This window comes from Rhyacophila brunnea, unplaced genomic scaffold (assembly GCF_057557595.1).
Source record: "Rhyacophila brunnea isolate RB1 unplaced genomic scaffold, BYU_Rbru_1.0 scaffold_15, whole genome shotgun sequence".
Classification (NCBI taxonomy): Eukaryota; Metazoa; Arthropoda; class Insecta; order Trichoptera; family Rhyacophilidae; genus Rhyacophila; species Rhyacophila brunnea.
This window is the reverse complement of record NW_028232806.1, coordinates 4697601-4722315: the sequence shown is the minus strand read 5'-3', so window position 1 is coordinate 4722315 and position 24715 is coordinate 4697601. Positions and strand designations below refer to the sequence as shown.

At 31.2% G+C, this 24715-nt stretch overlaps 1 protein-coding gene across 1 annotated transcript in view; it reads left to right on the top strand.

Annotated features, from left to right (window-relative positions):
- Np (serine protease notopleural) overlaps positions 1–5842 on the top strand; it is a 31094-nt gene extending 25252 nt beyond the window's left edge. Inside the window, exons 3-6 of the mRNA XM_085942965.1 lie at positions 2592–2744; positions 3439–3554; positions 5188–5343; positions 5682–5842. Of these exons, the coding sequence (XP_085799091.1) occupies positions 2592–2744; positions 3439–3554; positions 5188–5343; positions 5682–5842 (586 nt within the window). The remainder of the gene's footprint in view (positions 1–2591; positions 2745–3438; positions 3555–5187; positions 5344–5681) is intronic.
- Positions 5843–24715: the final 18873 nt, after the last annotated feature.

Sequence of the window (24715 nt, the reverse complement as noted above, 5' to 3'; positions counted from 1 at the left end):
ACCTGGTACCATAACCTTTCGTGTATACTATCATTTCAAGTAGACAAATCACAAAAGTATGTCTCTATGATTATGTATACGGTTTGTTAGGTAACGCACCTGCACTACATGTAAATAATCTTTTTAATATATTTTATACATCAGTGGCTTGTTGTCGATTTTGATTATAAAATAATAAATGTATAAATAAAAGGACTACGATGATTAAAAGCAATATTTATAATTGCTAATCAGGCTCTGTCAATCTCTCAGATCATAATATTGTTGTAGAATTGTAGAGAATATAGACACTAAGTCGCTTGCCAGTATAAGGTGAAAAGCAGAAATGGTTCTGGCAGAAAACACTAACTCAATTAGTTGTTATTTCCAGGCAACATTTCGTAATTTTTCATTTAGTACGTTTGCAGAAAACTGTTTTTAAGTAAATGTATATTTTATAAAAATTAGTGTGTTTTTCCAGACGGTAAAGTTTGAAATAAGGAACATTTTGGTATAACTAACTCAATATGTCATTTTTTCGAATTAGTGTCTTCTGCCAGAACAGTGACGATATTATATCCTCAGTAAATTTTAACTCAGGTTTTTGAATGATTGAGTAAGTGTCTTACGAAAATGAAACACGCATTATACACGTGCAGTTATGTGTGTAATACGCCAATATTAAATGAGCGTCAATGCATAAATCGAGAGCAGTTTGTTGTCAGTATTCGACATATTAAGTATTCTTGACACGTGTTTAAATTTATCCCGTATTCTTCCTTGCTTGAGATCGGTTGCCTGCTTCTCCTTACCCGTTAGGTATTTCAGTTCCCACTATTTCTGAGTTCCCTGGTTATACATCATAAGAATATTACTGAAATGTATCGTAGACATTTTTTATTTAATAGAGCAGGTGTCTGCAAACATTTTTTGTGAAGAGCAAAAAAATAGCATTTTTTTTAGGTTTTGATGATCAAGAGGCAAACTCAAGGATATTGTCTCGCATTAGATGGTTACATGTAAATTGTACGTATTACATTTTACCGTTGCACAGTTAGCCGTGAGATTTCTTATCGGAAAGAAATGACCGTAAAGGTACTATACGGTCATCTCTATAATAGCACCGAGATGAAAAAATACGCCTTGTTCGTGGAGCATTTTCATAGCCGATTTTGATAAAATTCATGAATTTAAGAATGAAAAATTAACAAATATTCCAGTATAATGGCTATTTTCAAAATTTGTTTGCCGCTGGCTTCATGTAAACCGACAAGAACCCTATGTTTATTTAGACATGAATTTATGTCAGTACTATTACGACCCAAAGAGGTTGGACGGTCTTTAATTTACGACCATATATTTCCGATACAACGTTTCACGGTGAAGTGTGATACGGCGAACTGTATACGTACAAATTTCCGGACACGTACTTAGATAACAACAAGTTTTCACCAATTTATTGAACAAAATCAAACAAAAAGGGCAATTCTAGAGGTACGCTAATTGAATAGAAAATCAACTCAAAGTTTTAACGTTTAAAGTTAATAATGCCATTCAATTAAGAAAGGTATTTACTTTATAAAGTCATAAAATCGAATAAAATTTTCTAGGATAAAACAATAATAAATTCAATTATATTCGGGAATATCTGGATTGATTCTTTATTAAACTTTAAAATTTAACTGTTCATTGCTAAACTCCTTAACCTAACCTAACCGATTTTTTTAAACGGTACATGTTCAAACACGCGCGTCACAATGATCTTACTTTCTACTTCATTTATCGTCTGTCAATTTATGGCTACGGCCGTATGATGTAGCTTAACCACTGGAAATTGACAATAAAAATGGCGTATTTCAAAAAAATACTAGGTACCTTATTCTTAGGTCAATAATTATTATAAAGCAATCATTATTCGTAGGATGTTTATCATATTTGAATGGTCAAACACATAGCTTATAATCAGTATCTTTATAATTATCTTCAAATGTGTAATCGTGCCAATTTTTTGAATAATAAAATGCCTAATTCTTGTCAAATTTTGGATCACAAAGATTATAAAACATAATTTTTATCGTAAATATGTCACTATATAATGTTAACATTAGTTTTACTAATGGTTTTGTAAATGCGTTTAAAAATTAATAAATCTAAAAAATCTTGACCACAAAGACCACTGCACATGGATGTACTGAAATATGACCATATTATAAAAAATTAGAGCGAGAGGTTTAAAATAATACTATTTTATGTAATAAAAATACTTTATGCAGTCATCAAATGTTTAAAATAAATATAAAGGATAATAAGCCTTCAAAATTATATAAATAGATTATCTACAGCGTTTAATGAATGTCCAGGATTATGCTCTGAAAATACCATAAAAGCTCCATTTTGACCTACGCTGAGCATGTGGGCCCTTAAACTGAAAAATCAAGTTAAAGTTTCAAACTTAAATGATAATATTGTGCAAAAATTTCAAACCCCATTGTTTTATAGTAGGTACCTAAGTATAGAACAAGGTTTTTTGAGTTGTTTTAATTTTGAACTATGGTATCTAAATGCGGTTATCGTTTCAGAAATATATTTTGAAATTGTTTATTTGTGTCCAGTGTGCCACCTTCGGATCTTCTCCTGCGACTTGGAGAGCATGACCTGGCCAGCGAAGAAGAACCATACGGCTTCCAGGAGCGAAGGGTTCAGATCGTCGCGTCTCATCCGCAGTTCGATCCGAGGACATTCGAATACGATCTGGCTCTTTTAAGGTAAGCTAAATATCAATATTAGAATAATGGTAATATTTAAGACGAATCCTCTACCTACCAGAGGCATCTAGCGGAAAAATACGAAGCTTGCAATTTGGGACATTTTTTTGATAATTTACAATTTAAACTGTATTAATTAATAAATATGTATCTGAAAACATTAAAAAGAAAAATATTTTTTATTTAAGTCACAGATAAACTTATAATTAAAAAAACGTTATAAAATGTGAATTGGTTAAAAGATCCCATCTTATTATATTAAATATTATTTTATGGTCATATTTATTATTAAAGTTAGATTTTTGACTAATAATTAATCACAGTTTTAATATTTTTTTTATATTTATTTTAAAAACATTGATTTTTATAAAAATATAAATGTGTATAACTTCAATAATAAAAAAAAACCATCCGTATTAAAATTACTTTTTCTGCTGTCATGTTGACAGTTTAAGAATTCCATACCTATTTTGCCTAATTCGTGAATAAGGCAACGGGCTTGCATTTTTCATGAAATAGGCAAAATTTTGCCGATTTCATGTAATACGCAATTTCACACATTCGGCAACATATAAAACAATCAACGTTTTCAGGCTGAAGAAAGAAACAATCAAACTATTCTTCCTGGTCCATGGTTCATTAGTAATTTCCCAGTGACAATATTACAAGTGTTTCCTCTCATTGTCGTCTTTAGGTTCTACGAGCCAGTAACCTTCCAGCCGAATATACTCCCAGTGTGCGTACCGACGAACGACGAAGGCTTCGTAGGAAAGACTGCCTACGTCACAGGATGGGGGCGATTATACGAAGGTTCGTTATAACACTTTTACAAGGGTTTTCTTGTGCCATTTTAAAGGTATAAAATTTTATTCACATTACAATTCATTAATAGTCGAATCAATGTCGTGTACATCAGAGTTTTTGTACTACGAAAGATAATATTTGACTTTAGTCATTTTTGTAAACCTCAATAACCACCCGTCTGATACTACAGTAGAACCTCGATATAACGGACTATCTGGTCAAATGTAAAAATGGTTGAAAACGCCCTATTATTAAAATCCAAGTGTCGCATGATAATCATGTCATACCTCTCTAAATGTTTTCAAAACTGGCCGCTAATTCACACAGCTGCACCGTAGTTTAATTTGTTTACTCGAAATGAATGGATGCATTTATTACTCCATTCAATAAGTTTACAATGATTAAAAGTAGATGAAGATGACGCTGAGTATCACATCATGATTGAAAGTGAAATAGTTGATAAAGTTAGTATACGTGTAAATTGTACGTAAAACATTTCACCGTGGCATAGTTCGCCGTGAGCTTTCTTATCAGAAAGAGATGACCGTATACTATACGATATATTTTATTAGATTCAATATGAACATTGATTCAATTTTCATAGCTGATTTTGGCAAAATTCATGAATTTAAAAATGAAAACTTCACCTAACCTAACAAATAATCCAGTATATCGGCTATTTTCAAAATTTGTTTGCTGCTGGCTTCCTGTAAAGTGTAAACCGACAAAAACAGTGTTTTATTTAGACATGAATTTTATGGCAGTACTATACGACCCAAAGAGGTTCGACGGTCTTTAATATACGGATATATATTTCCGATACAACATTTCACGGTGGAGTGTAATACGGCGAGCTGCATACGTACAAGTTTCCGGACACGTTAAAAAGACATCGATATTATTTTTGTAATTATAGAGAGTTGATTATAAAAAAAACATTAGACTTCAAAACTACGTACAAAACTTGATTCTTTCTTCAAATCAGGATTACCGAAAGCAAGCTCGTCGACAGCGTTACTCCACAACGGGCGTGTCTGGATATAGATATAACATCCGAAGACGAATAAACAGATTTTTTTGTGTTTTTATATAACGGACAACCCCTCACCGGCATTAGTCCATTTTATTATCGAGGTTCTACTGTAAGTACTACTCCCCGTTTTATTTCATCACTGATTACATTCTTACAAGGGAACTGAGGTATAGATATCAACACACTCGAAAAGGTACCTAGCTGTTGATTTGAAGATCTGGGTAATTCTTTGCTCGGTTCATCAAAATGGGCGTATATAATGTCTCATTGATTTTTAGACCCATGTTTTTGTAGATGATTCCAAAGTAGACTACTTGTCTAGTTTTGATAATAATTGTGTGACTACCAAAATAGCTATAGAATAATAAACCAATCTCTGGAATCTATTCTATCTTTTTTTATACGGAATCCTTCAAATTAAATACTAAATCAATATGTAATTAAAACGTACAGTATTTATTGTATTGCAGAAACTGACATATGGAAGTTTCTTACCTCATGTATTTCTCTCCATGTTCATTGTATTCGGCTAATTATCTTGCATGTTAATAATTATTCTTGCAGGTTTATTACATCTACATTTTTTTTAAATTATTGTATTTGCAGATGGTCCTCTTCCCAGTGTTCTTCAGGAGGTGAGCGTACCAGTCTTGGAGAACTCGGCCTGCGAGTCCATGTACAGCAGCGCTGGATACATTGAGCATATTCCCCACATCTTCATCTGCGCTGGATGGAGGAAAGGAGGCTTTGATAGCTGTGAAGGTACGTTGTTTATTTTCTTATTCTCCTTTTACACATATTTAATTATAACAAATCATTAAGTACAGCACTGTGCATCCAGGAATTGTCTCCACTCTCCTCTATTTGTAGCTTCCTTCACCTTCTTGCACCTTTGTTTAAATACTTCAATCACCTCTGTTTAGGTCTACCGACCTTTCTTTTCCTTTCCGATCATGTGGGATCTAGGCAAGTAGATGTTACATTAATATAATGATCAATGAAAAAACTAAACGGTCTATCCTCTAAATTAAAAGCAAAAAGAAGGTAAATCAGGCAGTACTACATTGATTATTAATTATATATTTACTTTAATTTCTCAGGTGATTCCGGAGGACCCATGGTACTCCAGCGGGAGGATAAGCGATTTATCCTGGCAGGAATAATATCGTGGGGCATCGGATGCGCAGAACCGAACCAGCCAGGGGTCTACACGAGGATATCAGAGTTCAGAGACTGGATTAATCAGATATTACAGTTCTAGAATTTGGAAACTGTAGGAACAATTTTATATATAAATATAGACATTTTGTGACTGAATATATTGTGAAATATTTTAGTTTTGATCAAGACTAGAATGATTCGAGTCCACGTTGTTATTGAATTATCACATTCAATCATTGGTACTACGATTCACTGTGGGTTTTGACGGACAACGAGAGTTCTGGAAACGTTTCCAATCCACTTAATCTGTTACAAGTTTTATCCACTTCCTCAAAGATGCGTCACAGACCTAGCCGCATTGGTTTAGGCTTCTTGACCATAGTTTTTTCTTTGGATTTTTGTAGGGGCATCTTCCAACTTTGGGTCATGGTATGGGCAGCAAAATCATCCAACTTACACACTTGTTGGACCATTTTCTTCATTGAGTGTCGTCTTCTAAGCGTTGGTTAGTTATTATTGTTTTAATCTCAATTTTAGTCATCGTGGGTCTGAAAAGTGACTCTTTACTTTGGTAGAATCATCGATGAAATGCATCTACTTTTGCTCTCTATCTTCCACAGTATGATTAACTGAAGCAGTATATATTTGTAATTTCACAATTGCAAGATTTAGTTATGTTTGGACATTTTAAAGTCATTCTTTGGAGCAAGATAGAATCGTTATGAATGCTTTGTTCTGATAATATCGTAAGGATTTTCTAATAAATCTTCGTCTGAAAAGCCTTTAATTTATTACTCATTGTTCACACTTCAGTTAAAGTCTATGAGAATAGGGAAGACATAGCATTATTTCGCTAACCATGTCCTTAAAATGCAGGGAAAAATCAAGATTGCACAATATGATTTTAATCAGCGCGGTGACGCATCTCGCCTGTTCAATCCAGTATATTATATCCATGCTTTGCTCCCAGTTTTCAGTTCTTTACATTTTACTTATATTATATTTACTTAATACTGTACCTTAGGGTTAAAATTACGGGAGTCACATTTAATCACTTTTAAGTTAGGTATGCAGATTTAAATGTGTATTCACATTCTCTTAATGCTGAAAATTTGGGAGTCCAATGTCACATGGTTTTCAAAATACTTACTTCCAAAACGACGGTAGTCCATTTATTATACTTTAGAACTGAAAGAGTGGATTTGAAATTTAAGTCATTTTTGCTTTAAGCTATAGCAAAAAGATTAATTACAAAAGTACGGAAGTCCAACATACGGAGTTTAGTGAGTATTTTAACTAGATTAGATTACTCGTAACTATGTTAAAACTGACTTCCAGATCTTCAGCTCTATTATAAAGGCCTCTCTAAGCTTCAATGGGAGAATTTCTAAACGGGATGGGTCGGTGACTGGTGTTTCTGTGGACGTTTATCTGACTATGAATTGGTTTATCGTCAATATTTGGAGCTTTGAAACAGGATTAGGTGTTGATTTATCAAAGTTATTCACAGAAGTGAATTTTGGTAAATCTATTCTAAAATGTCTCTTATTTATTTCCGATGCTATATAGGACATAGGTACTACTAATGAACATCGAGACTTTGATAATAATATTATTTATACCAGTGAAATGAAATTATTTTTTAAATAACGATCGTCATACCAGAGACAAAATAATATATAAAAATCCCATGGGTTCCTGTGTGTAAGGTTCAGCTGTGTCTCACTTGGCCCTGCATACAATAATAACCATGCGATTTTATTTATAAACGTTATTTTTTCTGTGTTATGATTATACAATTGTTTTGTACTTATTTTGACATTTAATCGATAGATGTCATTGTTTTCTATTTTTACCATTTTCATATTATCATGTTCATAATATTTTTTTTACATAACGATCGATTTAATTTTTATCACGTTGACTTATATATCTATAAGATACATAGTTAAATATTATATTATTTAAAATATAAATAGATAAGATGACCGAGAGAATGTATTTATTTATTTATTGAGATTTATTCAACGAGAAGTTGGTCGTGGTATATGAAAGATAAACCTAAACTGTTTTTACATCACAGATAGTAATTACACTGTTTTGTTGTATTTTTATTTATTCAATTTAAGGTATAATACAATACCCTAAAATAATGTGTTTTGACCCTTACATTTTCATAACATTAGATTCCATTAAACTAATAGCGTCTGTCAGTAGCGAATAGTAGAGGTGGGCTGTTTAAATCTGCCAAAAATAGTGCACATTAAACATTGTTCGTCAAAAGTATTTGTTTTTATTGAACTAAAAACTTATCAGCACCATCTGTAAATTGTAGTCTTATTTCAATGAAAACAAATACGTGTGACTGCCAAAGTTTAATGTGCACTATTTATGGCGGATCTTAACAGCCTACCTCCACCCTTCGCCAGTGGCGCCTGTACACATGTATGAATTTACTGGCACCAATAGTGTATAAATTAAATTTAAATTTAACTGTTTACTCGCAAAAGTGCTGACTGCCTCACCAATTTCATTCTTTAAGCATAAACGAGATGCAATATTGTCATTGTATGGTGCTATTTGATAGATTGTAAAAATTGCTAAACGTCAAAATGCTCTGCGCGGTGTAGTTCATATTTTTCCCAGCAGGCTTTCTACTATCGTTCACAGATATTAAAACAAGTTTTAACTATCGCATGAAAATTCAGAAGCCGCTGAACTTTTTTGATCCATGCATGCAATCTTGCAACTTTCACGTAATACGTGTTCACACATGTATTTTCTTGTTTTGGCCGCGATGATACGTACTGTCAGCAGTAAATCTATGTATGTGTAAACGGACTATTAAGTGTCCTGTATTATTAAAATTTATTTTTCATATACCTACTATACCGCTACTCTGTAAGTCCTATGATATTATTATAATTATTTTTTATAATTAAAAATTGTAAATATTTTTTTATAGTTAATTAATTAATCTGTTAGGGAGTTAAGATAGCCATTGTGTGAAGGTTAATTTTTAATGAAAAAGTACTATTTTTATATTATCATTAATGAATGAAAAATAAAGTCAAATGAATAAAATGAAATAAAATATAAATAATTATTGTTTTATTCCAAATGTCAAATAAGAGCCAGGCCACACTGGGTAACTCTGGTTACGCAGTCAGTTGCACGATCATGGTCTCTCTGGCAATTTATTTGGGCAACTTGCAGGCAACCAGGGAGGCAGCTATGAATCCTCTCATTTTCAAGATGAACTCATGCTGTATTTACGGCATAAAAGATTCTAGAGGTGAGTTAGAAATACTGTCACCAGTTTGTGTACTCAAGTCTCGGCATGCTACTACCTATACTCAGTACGTGTGGCCCAATAAACTTGTTCTAAGAAACTTGTTCCAAGAAACTTGTTCCAAGAAACTTGTTCGAAGTTTGATGCGATGAGATCATTGCCACGACTTGCTAGTTGGTACTGTTGGTAGACTTTCAATACTATTGACATTAACGCTTTCGCTGCTGAAGAGATAATGAGATTTTAATTGCCCCCTTTAAAATGCACGTTAATTACATCGATCGGCCGCCTGGTTATTACGCGCCGTATGCGTCTTCCGCGTCCAAAGTATTAAATGCGCGTGAGAGAGCTAACATAACACGTATGTCGAGCCGTGATATACTCAACTTTACTGTCATTGGCGTCATTGCTCTTCCTTTCTCCCCAGTTGTAAAGTTGGTATAGTGAAGGACAGAAATCGTAACAAGTTCGTTTTATAGTAATAATATGGAGTTAGTTTTAGTTTCAATTGAGTATGAGACTGATAAGTATTTACGCGTTTATCTGGTTTCGTCTCGATTTTTTAGTTTTATAATTGGAACTTATAAACTGAATTCAAATTGTATGTGTGATTGTGTAAATGGATAATAATTAATAAAATAAAATAAATAATAAAATATAAACAATGTGTGTGAAAATGGCTTCTAAAAAGCACTGACAGCTTTGCACGCCAAACGCTCGATATAATATCCCAAATACTAGTACCTCAGTATTTTGGAACAAGTTTCGATACTAAGTATTATTTTTATACTGGTAGTAAGTATATTTTTGTCTTCAAAATCAACCAAATTTCCCACCTCTAAATCTGGACTCATCCTTTCGCTGCAACTCACTTTCTGTGTGGAGTTATCATATTGTATTTTTACTTGAGAAAATACCATAGCAAATTCTTTAACCATGTTAGAATGTCAATATTATAATTTTTTATGAATTATTAACTTTGTGCAGTGCAATAATGATGTAACTAAAAATATCCATATTGAACGCCATGGCTGGCAATGAATGAACACGCAATTGGTGATACAGGAGTGAGAAGTGACGCAGGAGGGAGGAGACAATGGGTGGAGGAGGAGGTTAAAAAATAGGCAAAATCGTGTGATGCTATATAGAACATTTTATAATATTATTACTTTTTTTTTTAAAGATCAAACACTTTTATTGCCAAATTTTTTCAAAAATGGACATTGCCGTTTTGTTTCCAAATTCCTCACATACATTTGTTCAATCATCAGCAATATTGTAGAAATATTAAAATAAAAACGCCACAGTACTGTAATATAACGTTTATTTTTCTTTTACTAATTTTCGTAAAGAGCCAAATATTGGCTACGCACATTAAAAATTTGCTAGTCTTTTTAACAACACTCATTTCTCTATAATTTATAAATACAGTATTATAATAAATATAATCTCTAGAAAAATTCTCTCCCACCTTCAATAATATAATCGTAATAGATTCACTATCTTTGAAAAGCACATGAAATCCCAACAATACATTTTTTTATAATAATAATATAACCAAGTGTAATAATTATTAATAATAATATTAAATTTAACATTTCTTAGCAATTGATAATAAATGCACAAGTAATAATTATTTTAATACCTAAAAATAGCTCATTCCAAAAGATTTAAAAAAATAGTTAAAAGCATGACTCATAGATGGCAGTGTCTAACTCAGAATTTTGCAACTGATGTGTGATTGGGTAATTCACGACAGAATTGATGGTAAATGTAAGCCGGCTCTCACATCTAAACTCGTCTTGTCTTCCGCATAGCCATAAATCAAACCTTCTAGGAACGTCGATCCGATTTACGAACGACTAGAAAAATGTGTGACTCCGTTTTAATCGAAAATTGACTTCTAATGCCATCTAGTGGCCGTTGTTAATATCTTTCCGTCTTGCAAATGATTTAATTCCAAAAAAATTGTAACATTGTTAAACTCCATAACCATACATTTTATAGGAAACCATAATGTTTTTTGTCTCTCCTGTAAAGTAGCGTTTTTGGAGTTACACAATTTTCTAGTTCCAACGACGATATAAAGACCGCACCGCGCATATCTACCTAGCGACAGTCTGAAACATAACCTCTCAAAACGTGAATATATTGAGATGCGGTGACCGGAGAGCCGGTATAGGAATGACCAATTCGTAGGTGTGCGTATGCTTTCTGGCGGCTTCGACTCGCAGCCCGAAACGCATGCGATTTGTTGCTAGTACCACAAGATGTTTTTTTTTTTCAAATTAAAAAATCGCATTCCACCAATGTAAATTATTAAAAAATTTAAATAACGATAACGTCATATTGATATATTCAACACGTTGCAGACGAGACAAGTTTTGATGTACGAGCCGGCTAAGTCAGTGGTGGAGGTAGACAGTGGAGAATCAACATAAATAGTGCACACTAAATTTTGCCAGTCATACTTCTTATTTGTTTTCATTAAAACAAGAATACAAATTGAAGATGGTATTGGTTAGTTTATAAAATTCAATAAAACTCTGCCCAGACCAAACCATAATAGTAGAGGTAAGCTGTGGAGAGCCGACAAAAATAATGCACTCTTTGTCATGTCATACGTATTTGTTTTCATTGAACTAAGAATACAAATTGCAGATGATTTTTAAAATTCGATTAAACTCTGCCTAATCCAAACTATAATAGATAAAAAATATTCTTCTATCATATATAAAATTATATATGATTTAATGGCATAATTTTAGGTAAGTAGGTACCTATTTTATAGATAGAAGAATTTTTTTATCTAATCAGAGAATTTTAGCCAATTCCAAGAATTGATAATTATTACTATCATTCTATAGAAAGTGTCTAACTATCCTACGACCACAGTGACATGTTATCAATTGACTTATTCTCCGGACTTCATGCTTTTTACTATTTTTTTTAAACTTATTTGTATGGAGCGTATCTACATAATACATGATGATATTTCGACTATCCCAAATAAAAACACTGTATACGCCATTTTGCATTTTTAGATATACAGTGGAGGCATCTATCATTTGAAATTGAATCTCGCCTAAACCCAGCCTAATTATGTGATGTAGCACTAATAGATCAATGATTTTCAGCTCTATACATTCATATGTACAGATGCATATAGCATTATAATGTATGTATGGATGGCATGTTACTGATTGACATACATAATTTGAAATACCTCAGAAACATATGTATTAGAAAATAAACTAGAAATTTCTTCAACCGACTGAGATCTGATTATACAACTTTTGCTTTCCATACAAAGTGTTAATAATAAGTAAGCCTAAACATTTTTGCGAGGAGTGGTTGTTAGCCATTCACCCGACCCATTAGATTCTATCATTGAATCAAACACAGGTGTAAAAAAACAATATATAATTATTTTGATTACTGCAGGATCGAACCCTTCCAATTAGCCCACCGTTCTAATCTAGGGGCGGCAAGTTATATGAAAGTATGGTGAAGCAAGTAGGTTATATAAAAAATGAAGGGTGAGGCAGGCTGGTAATCAATTTGCGGCATAATTAATGTTAACATTATTAATTATATGAGTATGTTATAATAACCAAAGTAAATCCTCCGTGATGGCCTGCATTTTTTTATCGTGTCACTATTTCTCAGTTGTATCAGAAAGTCGATTCCTTGCCCCTCTTTTTATTTAATACCTCTATGGTTCTAATCCTAGAAAAAATCTTGGACGAAGTGAGATACAAATACAAATCTTTTGCTTTCCACAATTAGTGTTATAACCACTAATCTACCAATTCTAGTAATTAACCTTGCAGATATTAGCTAGTAACTATTTTATCTGAGATATTTTCAAATTCCGCCAATAATAGTAATCCATCTTCGTAATCAAGTACATTACCAAAATGATTCATAGATGGTGTTAATATTAGTCTAAATTTAGATATGACATCCTTTTCTTGCTAATAACCATTACCATATTAGTGATGGGAACACACCGCTTTTTGATGGTGTCAGGTGAAAAGCTTTTACCTAGGTTTATACAGGACAATAAACCAATAGAATAATATGAGAAAGTGGGGTTACTCGAATGATCGTACAATCTGATGCTGAGGAAACCATCCAGCATGTGATGATATGATTACTCGCAGGTGTACCATCGACTACATGTCCGAGGCCAATGCTGCAGTTATAATAGTGACTAAGGCGTAAACCAAAACACAACAGAAGAAGAATTAAAAATATATTATATTGTACTATCTAAAAATTTTATGTATACAGTGATTTTACTTGGCTCAACCGATTTCACCATGTAATCATAATTAATATAATATAGAGAAATTAACAATACATAATAATATCAATGAACAACTTTATAATAAAAATGAACAATATTATAATTCCATGAACATTTTTATAACAATAATTAATGATGACTGATGCATTCTATACAATTCGTCATGATGCGTTGATGATCGACTCCACGATGACTAATATTCTACCTAACCAAGCCGTCAATCTAAGGCTCGAGTGCCCGGTGAAATTTTAAAGCTTTATTTCATAATTTCTATATAATATTTAATTGTCTATTATATTATAATATTTCTATCAAATAAATACGATTCATACATCATTTGCTCATAAAATTAGGAACACAATAACTTTGGTTGAAATTGAAACGATTTTTTACAATGATTATAATTATTTGTTACATCTATTGGTACTACAACTAGGTAACTTAATTTATATGTTGTATTTTGAAAATAAAATTGAATTTGATGCGTTATTTTTCTTTCTCTACCTGCATAATCCAATCATCAGATAACTCAGTGTTTTTTTGCCAAAAGTAATTATTTTTATCAACACCATTGTCAATCCCGTGCAGGTAGGTAAGTCATATGTTGCGTGTGACATCTAGTGATACATCAACCTAGTAGGGGTTCCCTGAGATTTACGAAACACTTCAAGGGTTTCGCAAAATGAAAAATTTTGAGAATCACCGATATAACGCTACAATTGACGACAATATTAATATTTTTAGATATCCAGTCGTTGTTTACTGATTTTTGAGATTCGCGAGATAATCGATTACGACCATAATGAATTGGCAGGATAACTAATTCAACCCAGTTATATAATAATATTATGCACTAAATTTAAAATTCATTTTTAAAATAACATTAAAATCAAAGTTACCTAGTTGAAGTCTTTAGGTGACGAATATAAAAAAAAATTGAATGTAAATTACAATTTTTTCTTTTAAGTGGATCATATAGGCAACCATGAAGGCTTTTACTCGACCCATCGGTTCATTATCTGGATTAAAAAACACATTGAAAAACAACATGAATTTCTATAAGTCACGGGAATTGAACCTGTGACCCATGACTTAAGAGGCAAATACCCTGCCACTACTTCACTGTTTATTACGAGAGTAGAAAGAAAATTATACAAAAATGTATAGTAGCTATTCTATACGACATAATAGCACCTGTACACGTACATGAATTTACTGGCAGCAATAGTGTGTATTTTAAACTATCGTGACGTAAAAGTGCTGACTGTCTCTCCAACCATCTTCAAGAGTATGCAAAACGCGATGTTGTCATTTTATGGTACTATTTGATAGGTTGAAAAGATCGGTTAACCTCAAAATGAATCTTTCCACGGTGTAGTTCATTTTTTTGCCGGCAGGTTTACCACTATCGTTCTACTGCGCAGGCGCAGACCGAAGCAATCTCAACTGTCGCATGAAAATTCAGAAGCTTCCGAACTTTTTTGATTCATGCATGCAATCTTGCAAATGCAATATAATACATGTTTACACTTACATTTTCTTGTTAAGGCCACGATAATACGTACTGACAGCAGTAAATCCATGCACGCGTAAACGGGGTATAACTCTCACATTGTCTATACGAGTATACCATAGTATTAGTAGATACTATGAATAACTAATACATTAATCCCACTAAAATAGACTTTTGTGTACAGTTAATGAGTTTTGTGTACGAAGATTACATAAAATGAAGATTTAATTGTTTTTCATCAAAAGACATTACGCATAAAGCCTAAGCCCAGATTATGCTAGCATTTTAGTCGATTGATTAAAAAAAATACTAGCATAATTTGCATTAGAGATAAATTGTCTTGATAGGAGAAATTAAACAAAATTTACAATCACTCGTGTCAATCGTGATATTTTTAAAAAATATCTCACAATAATAAAAAAATTATATTCTCACTATCATCTGGGAGTATTTTTTTAGAAAGAAAACACAAGATAATAATGATAGGCGAAGATTTACAGCAAAGTTCTATCTATACAACGAATATTAACATAGTACAAAATGTATAAAAAAAATAATGGTAACAAAATGATGTTAAACAATTTTTAGACCTTGCGTGTTTAAAATAGGTAGGACATGGTAGGTAACTGCAAGAAAGTCCATATACAGAACTTCAATTAAAATTTCGTTGATCTTCAGTATGTATTTTACTTTTATATAAGTACTTACTATATATTTCACGAAAAAAGGGCGACAAGCAATAAAATAGATATAAAAAAGTAATGTTCAACCGTGGTTCGAACTTTGAGCTAGAAAATTCTACTGTCTCGGTAATTAGGACTATTTGGCATTGAATCTAGCATAAAAATATTTTGACATTGTATGCGTGTGTTTTTTATAATACATGTGTAATCGTTTGTATGTGTTGTATGCATGAAATTTACCAAATTAGTTTAAGTCTTTGTTATGTAGATTGTGTTTTTTTTGTGTAGACTGCTTAATATGCAAGCTAGAGTCTGTCTTCTATAAGCTGGCGTGCCGGTTTCCCCCCGCTTCGGCATCCATCCTATTGAAAACTTCTAACAGTTGAACGCGATGGCACAATGCTTTCCATGTGACGTGTACGCCAATTTATAGAATACAGACTCTAACTGCACTTTTGATCAAAAAATGAGATTTTGAAGGAATTTTGTTATAAAGCACGTTTTGTATGCTCACACAAAGTTTAAAATTCCTAAACCTACAAACAAAGTGCATTATCGTTCTTCAAACAAAACAGCCAACTGCAGGTGCCAAAGTTCCAATATCGTAATGGAAGTCTGCTTTTTATATAAATTTCCTTTATATATATAAAAGGGTAGCTAAAATAGTGTATCAATTCATAGTGCAGCTTATTTGTAAAAAAAAAATCTCGTCAAAGGTCAAAATTGAGTTTTTATTGTATTTTCAAACCATGATCCTGGACACTCCTTAAACGTTGTAGATAATCTATTTATAAAATTTTGAAGCCTTATTATCCTTTATAGTTATTTTAAACATTTGATGACTGCATAAAGTATTTTTGTTACATAAAATAGTATTCTTTTAAACCTCTCGCTCTAATGTTTTAGAATATGGTCATATTTCGGTACATAACTGTGCAGTGGTGTTAAGATTTTTTACATTTATTAATTTTTAAACGCATTTATAAAACCATTAGTATAATTTATTACGAGATAATTTTTGTAAAATATTCACGATAAAAAATTATATTGATAATCTCTGTGATCCCAAATTTGACAAGAATTAGGCATTTTATTATTCAAAAAATCGGCAAGATTAACACATTTGAAGATGATTCTAAAGATACTTATTATAAGCTATGTCTTTGACCATTCAAGTGTGATAAACATCTTATGAATAATGATTACTTTATATTAATTATTGACCTAAGAATAAGGTAGTGTTTTTTTTAAATACGCCATTTCTTTTGTCATTCCCTAGTGGTTAAGCTACAACATACGGCCGTAGCCATAAATTGACAAACTATAATTAAAGTAGGGAGTAAAATTATGTTAACGCGCGTGTTTGAACCTGTACCTAACCGAATTTTTTTTTATTTTTTTTTAAACGGTTTTTTAAACGAGAGGTTTAAAAGAATACTATTTTATTTAACAAAAATACTTTATGCAGTCATCAAATGTTTAAGAGAACTATAAAGGATAATAAGACTTCAAAATTATATAAATATATTATCTACAACGTTTAAGGGGGATGCTTATACTATGAGAGGCGAAAAGAGGCACCTAACGGAAAAATACGAAGCTTGCAATTTGAGATTTTTTTTGATAATTTACAATTTCAACTGTAGTAATTAATAAATATGTATTTGAAAACACTAAAAAGATTTTTTATTTTTTTTTAAATTTAAAGATGAACTGGCAATTGTAAAAAAATGTAATAAAATGTGTATTCGTTGCAGGGTCAAATCTTATTATTACATTATATTTTATGGCCATATTTATTATTAAAATTTAGTTAATTAAGTTTTAGATTTATGTGGTGTAGATTTTTGACTAATTCATCGTTTTATTATTTTTTATATATATTTTAAAAAACATCGATTTTAAAAAAAATATAAATGTGTATAACTTGAAATCCTTTTTATTTATATCAAATTTTATTTTAGGCGTGGTCACAATATTGAAGCTCGAGTTGATATAAATAAATAGGATTTCAAGTTATACACATTTATATTTTTATAAAAATCGATGTTTTTTAAAATATATATAAAAAATATTAAAACGATGAATTAGTCAAAAATCTACACCACATAAAATCTAAAACTTAATAAACTAAATTTTAATGATAATTATGACCATAAAATATAATGCAATAATAAGATTTGACCCTGCAACGAATTCACATTTAATTACATTTTTTTACAATTGTAAGTTAGAATACATATTTATTAAATAATACAGTTGAAATTATTGTAAATTATCAAAAAAAAATCTCAAATTGCAAGCTTCGTATATTTCCGCTAGGTTCTCTGCTGGCATGCGTCTCCCCCTTAAGGAGTGTCCAGGATCATGGTTTGAAAATACAATAAAAACTCAATTTTGACCTACGACGAGCACGTGGGCCGTTAAATAATTTATTAAGTTTTTTCTCCTTCCAGAACAATTTTCCCAAATGGAGTTAACCGGTATGCATAGTCGACATATGGCAGTAGTCGACATTCAATTATTTATAATGCATACCTACACACAGATGTCATTGGCAAATTATATTTTTTTGTAAAATTATTATTTAAATACGCCAATAGGCAATTAAAAATTAAGAAGTATGAAGTCTTCGCCACAGCATTTCATGTATAATCAACTTAACTTGCCAATTTCAATGGATGCCACAAAATCTGAATTATATTGACTAATCTAGATGTAAGTGTACTGTGACCGGCTGGACAGCACATTTTGCATCAATACGCAGAAGATACTCCTCGGATATTTATACAAATCAATACATTGCTCGAAGCCATTCTTATACTTTGGTAAAAAGCTGTATTACATTACAATTTTACAATAATAATTTAGGCATGATCATAACAATACATTATTATTATAAAATGGAACGGATTTATATAATAAGTATGTAATAATGCAATAAATATTTTAAATTCCCTAACGTCTATTAGTACATATTTTCAACATTCACTATTTTATTTTATTTTATACAAAATGTATGTAACACTGGTGTTATTATAGTCGTAACTCTTCTATCATTATAAAGTTTTAATATTTTGCACATAGATGGCACTATAAAATTATTATAAATATTAATAATTGTTTTTTTTTTTCATTAAATTTATCAACTGGTCAGATTATAATTGATATATTTTTTATGTATATTCATTTTTCAGCAGTGGAGGGGCTCAATATTATGTGTATTTAATTTTATATGGCAACTATATTACCGAAAAATATAGAGTATAAATGTCACTATTGATATTATACATAGTGTTAAATACAAAAGATGAATGTCATTTTTTTTGATATAGTCTTTTTAAATTATTAATCTGAAACCTACGAAGGCTTTAAATATTTGAAATCTATCTTTTCTATAAAATATGCATTATTATAGCTCAAACTTGACAGATTGATAAAAAATACATAAAATTATATACAAATATAATATATTAATTCATAATTCAGCAAAATTTTAAACTACCGCTAGAAAATTTAATTTACTTCTGAATATTATAAGCATTAGTTTTACATAATATGTAAATTAATTTTCTAATTTATAAGTAGATAGGTAATATGATATTGATAAGGTGTATTTTGGACTCGGCTTGTAAAAATTTAGAATCAGTTTACGCAGGGTGAAAGCAATAAAAATACTTTTATAAAGTTTAGATGAAATGTATAGACTAAGTGTCCTATGCATAGTCATATTTATGTAAATAAGTAGGGTCATACGCACTCGGCTAATTTTCCGGCGTATAGCACATAATGAGTGGCTCCTGTGAAATTGGAACAAAAGTGACAGCAGTCAAATCAATACTTATTCTAAACAGAAATCAAGTAAATATGTAAAACTTAATGTCATTTACTCGTATCAGACACATTTAGTATTGATTATCTACACAAATTAATACGAAGAACATGTTGCCATTTCAATAATAAACAAAATTAATGCTATGTACACTGTATACTGCATCCGCTGTGTGTGCCCTTATTCAAATAAACCACTGATAAAGAAGCCATTAAATTATTATTTAATTAGAAATTAAAGATATCAAAATGACTGCAAAAGAAAAAGAATAAATTTAAAATAAGAACATATTTAGACTTATAGGTAGAATTTATGATAAGAATTAAATTATTGGCAAAAAATTATTAATAAAAAATTCGAATTACGGTTTTCGAATTAGTGCGTTTTTTCTATACTATGTAATTTTTGATGCTTTTAAACTTGCCTCAATTTCTCACTTGTAAAAAGATGTTTTTATAAAAATGTAATATAATATTTTTACATCGGGCTAATAAATAATTCTGTAATTCCTTATCTAAGACTATGCGAATAAATAATGCATTTGAAAAGGATAAATATATCTTAAAAGTAGACACAAGATGGTACAATAAAAGAGCAACCGTTTAAAATGCGTAGTTTAAATAAAATTGAACGTTGTTAAATAAACCGTAAAATATAATATAGTGTACATTGATGGTAAGATCTGTAATGTGATTTCATTAAGGCCATGGATTCACAATATTGTGTGCAATATCATTCGTTTAACAATACATAGATGGTATTAGTGGTGTCACCATAATTGAGAGTCCAGCTTAAAAACGCAGATGTCGTTGATGCCTGGACGGAATTCAACATGTAATTTTTTTATTTTTAGCCAATCATAATAATTTAATTTGGTTTCACAAATATTTTTATAATTTTACACATCTATCGACAAATATAATATATATATATTTTTCTACAAAATAGGATACTTTTAATTTCAATATATATTCTGGACGAGACGTCAACTTGACATTTTATTGGACGAAAATTTCTGGACTAATGGAAACTCTTCCAACTAGGTAATTTTTTTAAAAACATTTCAGTTATTTTGTTTATATTAATATGTCTTCAGTGTTTTAATGAATTGACAGACAAAGTTAAACATGCGATTTTAAATTTTACATAACAGTTATCAACATTCTATAAATGAGATCTCATTCTAAAGTAATCCTTTTTTATTTATTGTAATTGGTTTGAAGTAAATCGGGTTAAAAAGTTCAATTTCCATACGAATACTATGAAAATAATAATATTTTGTATACCATTTCAATAAGACAGGGTTGGCAAACCTATGACATGCATGCCAGAGGCGGCACGTACGAAAATTTAGCTGTAGTTCTACAAATTTCCGTACACTTATATATTTTTAAGCTGGCAATACTTCCATTGACATTAAATAAATGTCAATGGCAGTGTAGCCGACTAATTTTGTTATCATTGGAGGTTATGTTAGTTATTGATTACAATAATTATTATTAGATCCAGCTAATGTTCCCCGTTACAAAATGTCAGTGAAAACAAGTGCATGCATTTAATTTAATTTAATAAATCCTATTTAACATGGCTAGTGAAAATAAAAAAATATATTATTAGAATTAAGTAGCACGGACTTTCAAAGCCGCCGGTCTGAAGAGTATTGAATTATTAACGAAGACAATAAAGTAGTATGTATTTTGTATTATAGTACAGTTGTATGCAGAACCTCGTCAATAAAACAGTATTAATCATTCCTTGAGAAAATCAAGGACGAACAAAAAGAATTTATTGAACAGGCAAACAAACAAACCTATTGACATCTATGAGCAGTCGTTCAAATATAACAGCTGCTTGTTATTTTGCATCAAACATAATTGGTAAAAATGGAAAACGGTTCTGTGCTGGGGAATATATTAAAGACGCATAGTTGGATTAATGCTCCCACGATCTCTTTGAAAATTTTGAAAACAAGGAAAAAATTATTCAAAGAATAAAATATATGCCTTCGGCTAGAAACACGGCGAAAGATAGAACTCTTTTCAAGAACTCAATTGTAATTTTTAAACTTTTCTAATTCTTCAGACAGTTGAAAAATAATATTTGGGAAACTTTGGCACGCGCACATAAAAAGGTTTGCCAACCCTGCAGTAGCATATACTCTAATATTACGAATAAAATGGTTATATCGTTAAGACAAAACAGTTTCATGTTTGAATCCTGTTTCATATTTAAATAGGTATGTAAAAACTTGTTTTTTAATCATATGTCACTTGTATTTGTTTAATCCTCAGCACGGCAGCAAATTAACAGTGACAAAAACCATAGAGACTGGACTATTTTATGGCAAGTTCTGGAACATTTTAGGTGTGGTAGAATTTGGTAGCTGGTTATTTTTGTAATAGTGTCATTGGAGTAAAAAATGTTAAATTTACCATTTTTTACTTGTATGCAGTATATTGTTTTCTCTTAGAGAATAATAATTGTGATTGCTAAAATGAGCCAGTTTGAAATTTTCAGGCTGTCCACAAATAGAAAGTTAAATATTTTATATTTCAATTGGACTGGTTGATATTGGTTAGTTTTTAAAATTCAATTAAACCCTGCCTGGACCAAACCAAAATTGTCCGAATTCTTTATTATTATAATTTTATTCAATTTACATGGTTAGCAATAAAGATATGACACCAGATTTTTTGACAGCCAAAAGTGACTAACTTTTATAAAGTGCATGAAGGATACCCTTCTATTCAAAATAACTGACAAAGCTGAAGCACATTGAAAGTTTGCGGTGGCATATTGTGTAAAATACTTAATATTGTCTAATTAATATAACAATATTTTTAAACAATTATTTCATTAATTAATATAAGTATGTTTTTGCAGTCAATAAAACATGTCAAATTCATGTGCTGTGACATTAATGCCATCTGTTGGTAAAATATTCAACTTAAATGTGTAGTGAAAGAATTCAACAACCAATAATTTGAATTTCCAATTATGCAATACACGCCAATAAAATGACAACTTCAAAGCTCAAAAATTTTATACTGATTAATAAATGCATAACTTTTTTAATATATAGGTAGCTAAATATTGAATTCGATGAATCTTATACGGTTATTTTATAAGACAGAGGTGTTGATTTCATCATAAATAGCACATTGAGCATTTTACTTTTAATTACGGTAACATTTACAAGACAAAATGGCACATTTTCATTACGTATTCTTTTAAAAAATAGTAACAGTGTGAAATTAAATTCATGTTTCTTTTTCGCTCTAATTGAAACATAAAATATTACATATTAACAATGTCACGTGCAATAAATCTTCCTATTATAATAAATATATTATTAAATATTGTATATCAACAAAAGTGTTCGGTTTAAAGTAACCAAACATAGCACATCATAAGCCACATATATTCACTAATATATCTACCTATTACTGCTAATTAAATACATTGATTTGTTTGTAATCGTCAATTACAAAAACTCTAGAGCACTATTACATTCATAATAGATATTTCATTTAACTATAATAATAATTAGAAACTTACATTGTATAAATATAATGCAGCAAAAGGGGCATTTTCAGAATATCGTCATTTTTTTATTCAATATAATAATAATAATTTCATCAGTAATTATTTTTATTATTATCAGACCAAAAGTTCTTTTTATTTTACTTATATATTGTCTATAGACATCTATGAGAATGTAGTATAACTACTTACTATCCGAAATGGGTGTGAAACCTTGATAAGACTGAATCGAAATATAAAAATTTATAATAATTTTTGTTTCATAGAGGCTGAACAAAAATTAGACATGATATTTAAAATTGTATCAAAATGCTTACAGTGGTATTACAAATTTGAGTTAAGTACATCAACTAGTCCATCTTTCATTTCATTATTACAGAGGGTAGCACCATTGACGCAACCCGGGGGGGGGGCAAGAACCCTGGCACCCCCCAAACATGGAAATTATCAGAATGATTTTAAACATTGAAACTGAAAGCCAATAAACTATACCTTTGGGCTTAGACAAATAAAAACACGGCAAAAAATGATTAGTAATAATAGCCAGCACCCTTTTTAGAAAAATTTCTTAGATTTTAATTTCCAACACAAAAATTTCGAAACACTAATGTCGAGTTTTTTTAGAAACCCAATCCTTAATGGAACTGTCAAAAAAATCTCGGTGTCCACCCGAATTCCGGAGTGGTGTAGGTCATGGCTGGGGAGGGCTGACAGGGCCCTAGCCTGGGGTCACGGGCTGTGGGGGGCCCGGCGTGTCGGGTTGACCAGATAAGTGAGATAAACACACACATCATAAATTAGCTTTAATAGTAAAAAAAGGCGCTATTATACTTCATAGCCATGAACATTTTAGATTATATGATTGTGCAATATATTTTCTGATTATTATGTGTCGATACTTGACAGCTCCATTATTAAAGTGGATGTATTAAAACTCGTCAATAATTCACTGTATAAGTACCCTTAATTTGAACTAAAACACAATTCGAAAAACGTTAATGTAGTGTTTCACAGTGCCTTTAATCTTAGCGGTAGGTAGGGGGGCCACCAAATATCCTAGCCTGAGGGCCCGTTTCAGGATGTGGGGGCCATGGTGTCGGTACACCGAGTGCAATAGACAGAAGGGCGATAAACGAGAAATTAGGCTGTGAAGAAGAAAAAGAGCCTCTGGGACTAATTTACATTCTCCTCTTTGGCCCCCCCAATATTAAATCCTGGGTGCGCCACTGGGTGGCAGGTTATATGAAAGTATGGTGAAGCAGGCAAGTATGGTGAGGTAGGCTGGTAATCAATTTGCGGAAAAATTTCCACGTTAACGCTCTATTATATGGGTACGTTATAATGACCAAAGTAAATTCTCCATGATACCCTGCATTTTTTTTATCGCGTCGCTATTTCTCGTAAGTTGTCGGCTATTGTTGGCCTGCTTCATTCAGTTGTATGATAAACGAGAAATTAGGCTGTGTTGTGTTGAGTAGGTTTGTGTATAAGTTAAATGCACTAATACTTTTTTTGTCCATTTTCAATTAATATTTTGGAACCTCAATATTAAAAAACCAAAAATCGACAATAAACATTCGGCGAAAAGAACGACTACACCCACTAGTCGGTGGTGGTGTAAATCAAAAGAACATTTTTTTTCAGTGGAATTCGGCATAAATATTGTAGCTCTCTAGACCAAGCGGGTAGCACAGCCGATAATATTTGAGTAATGTTTTAGCATACTAGGGGTACATGTCCAGCATGGTCGCTGTTAGTCACTTCCAATCCGCCAATCGCTGATGACACGCTCAACGGT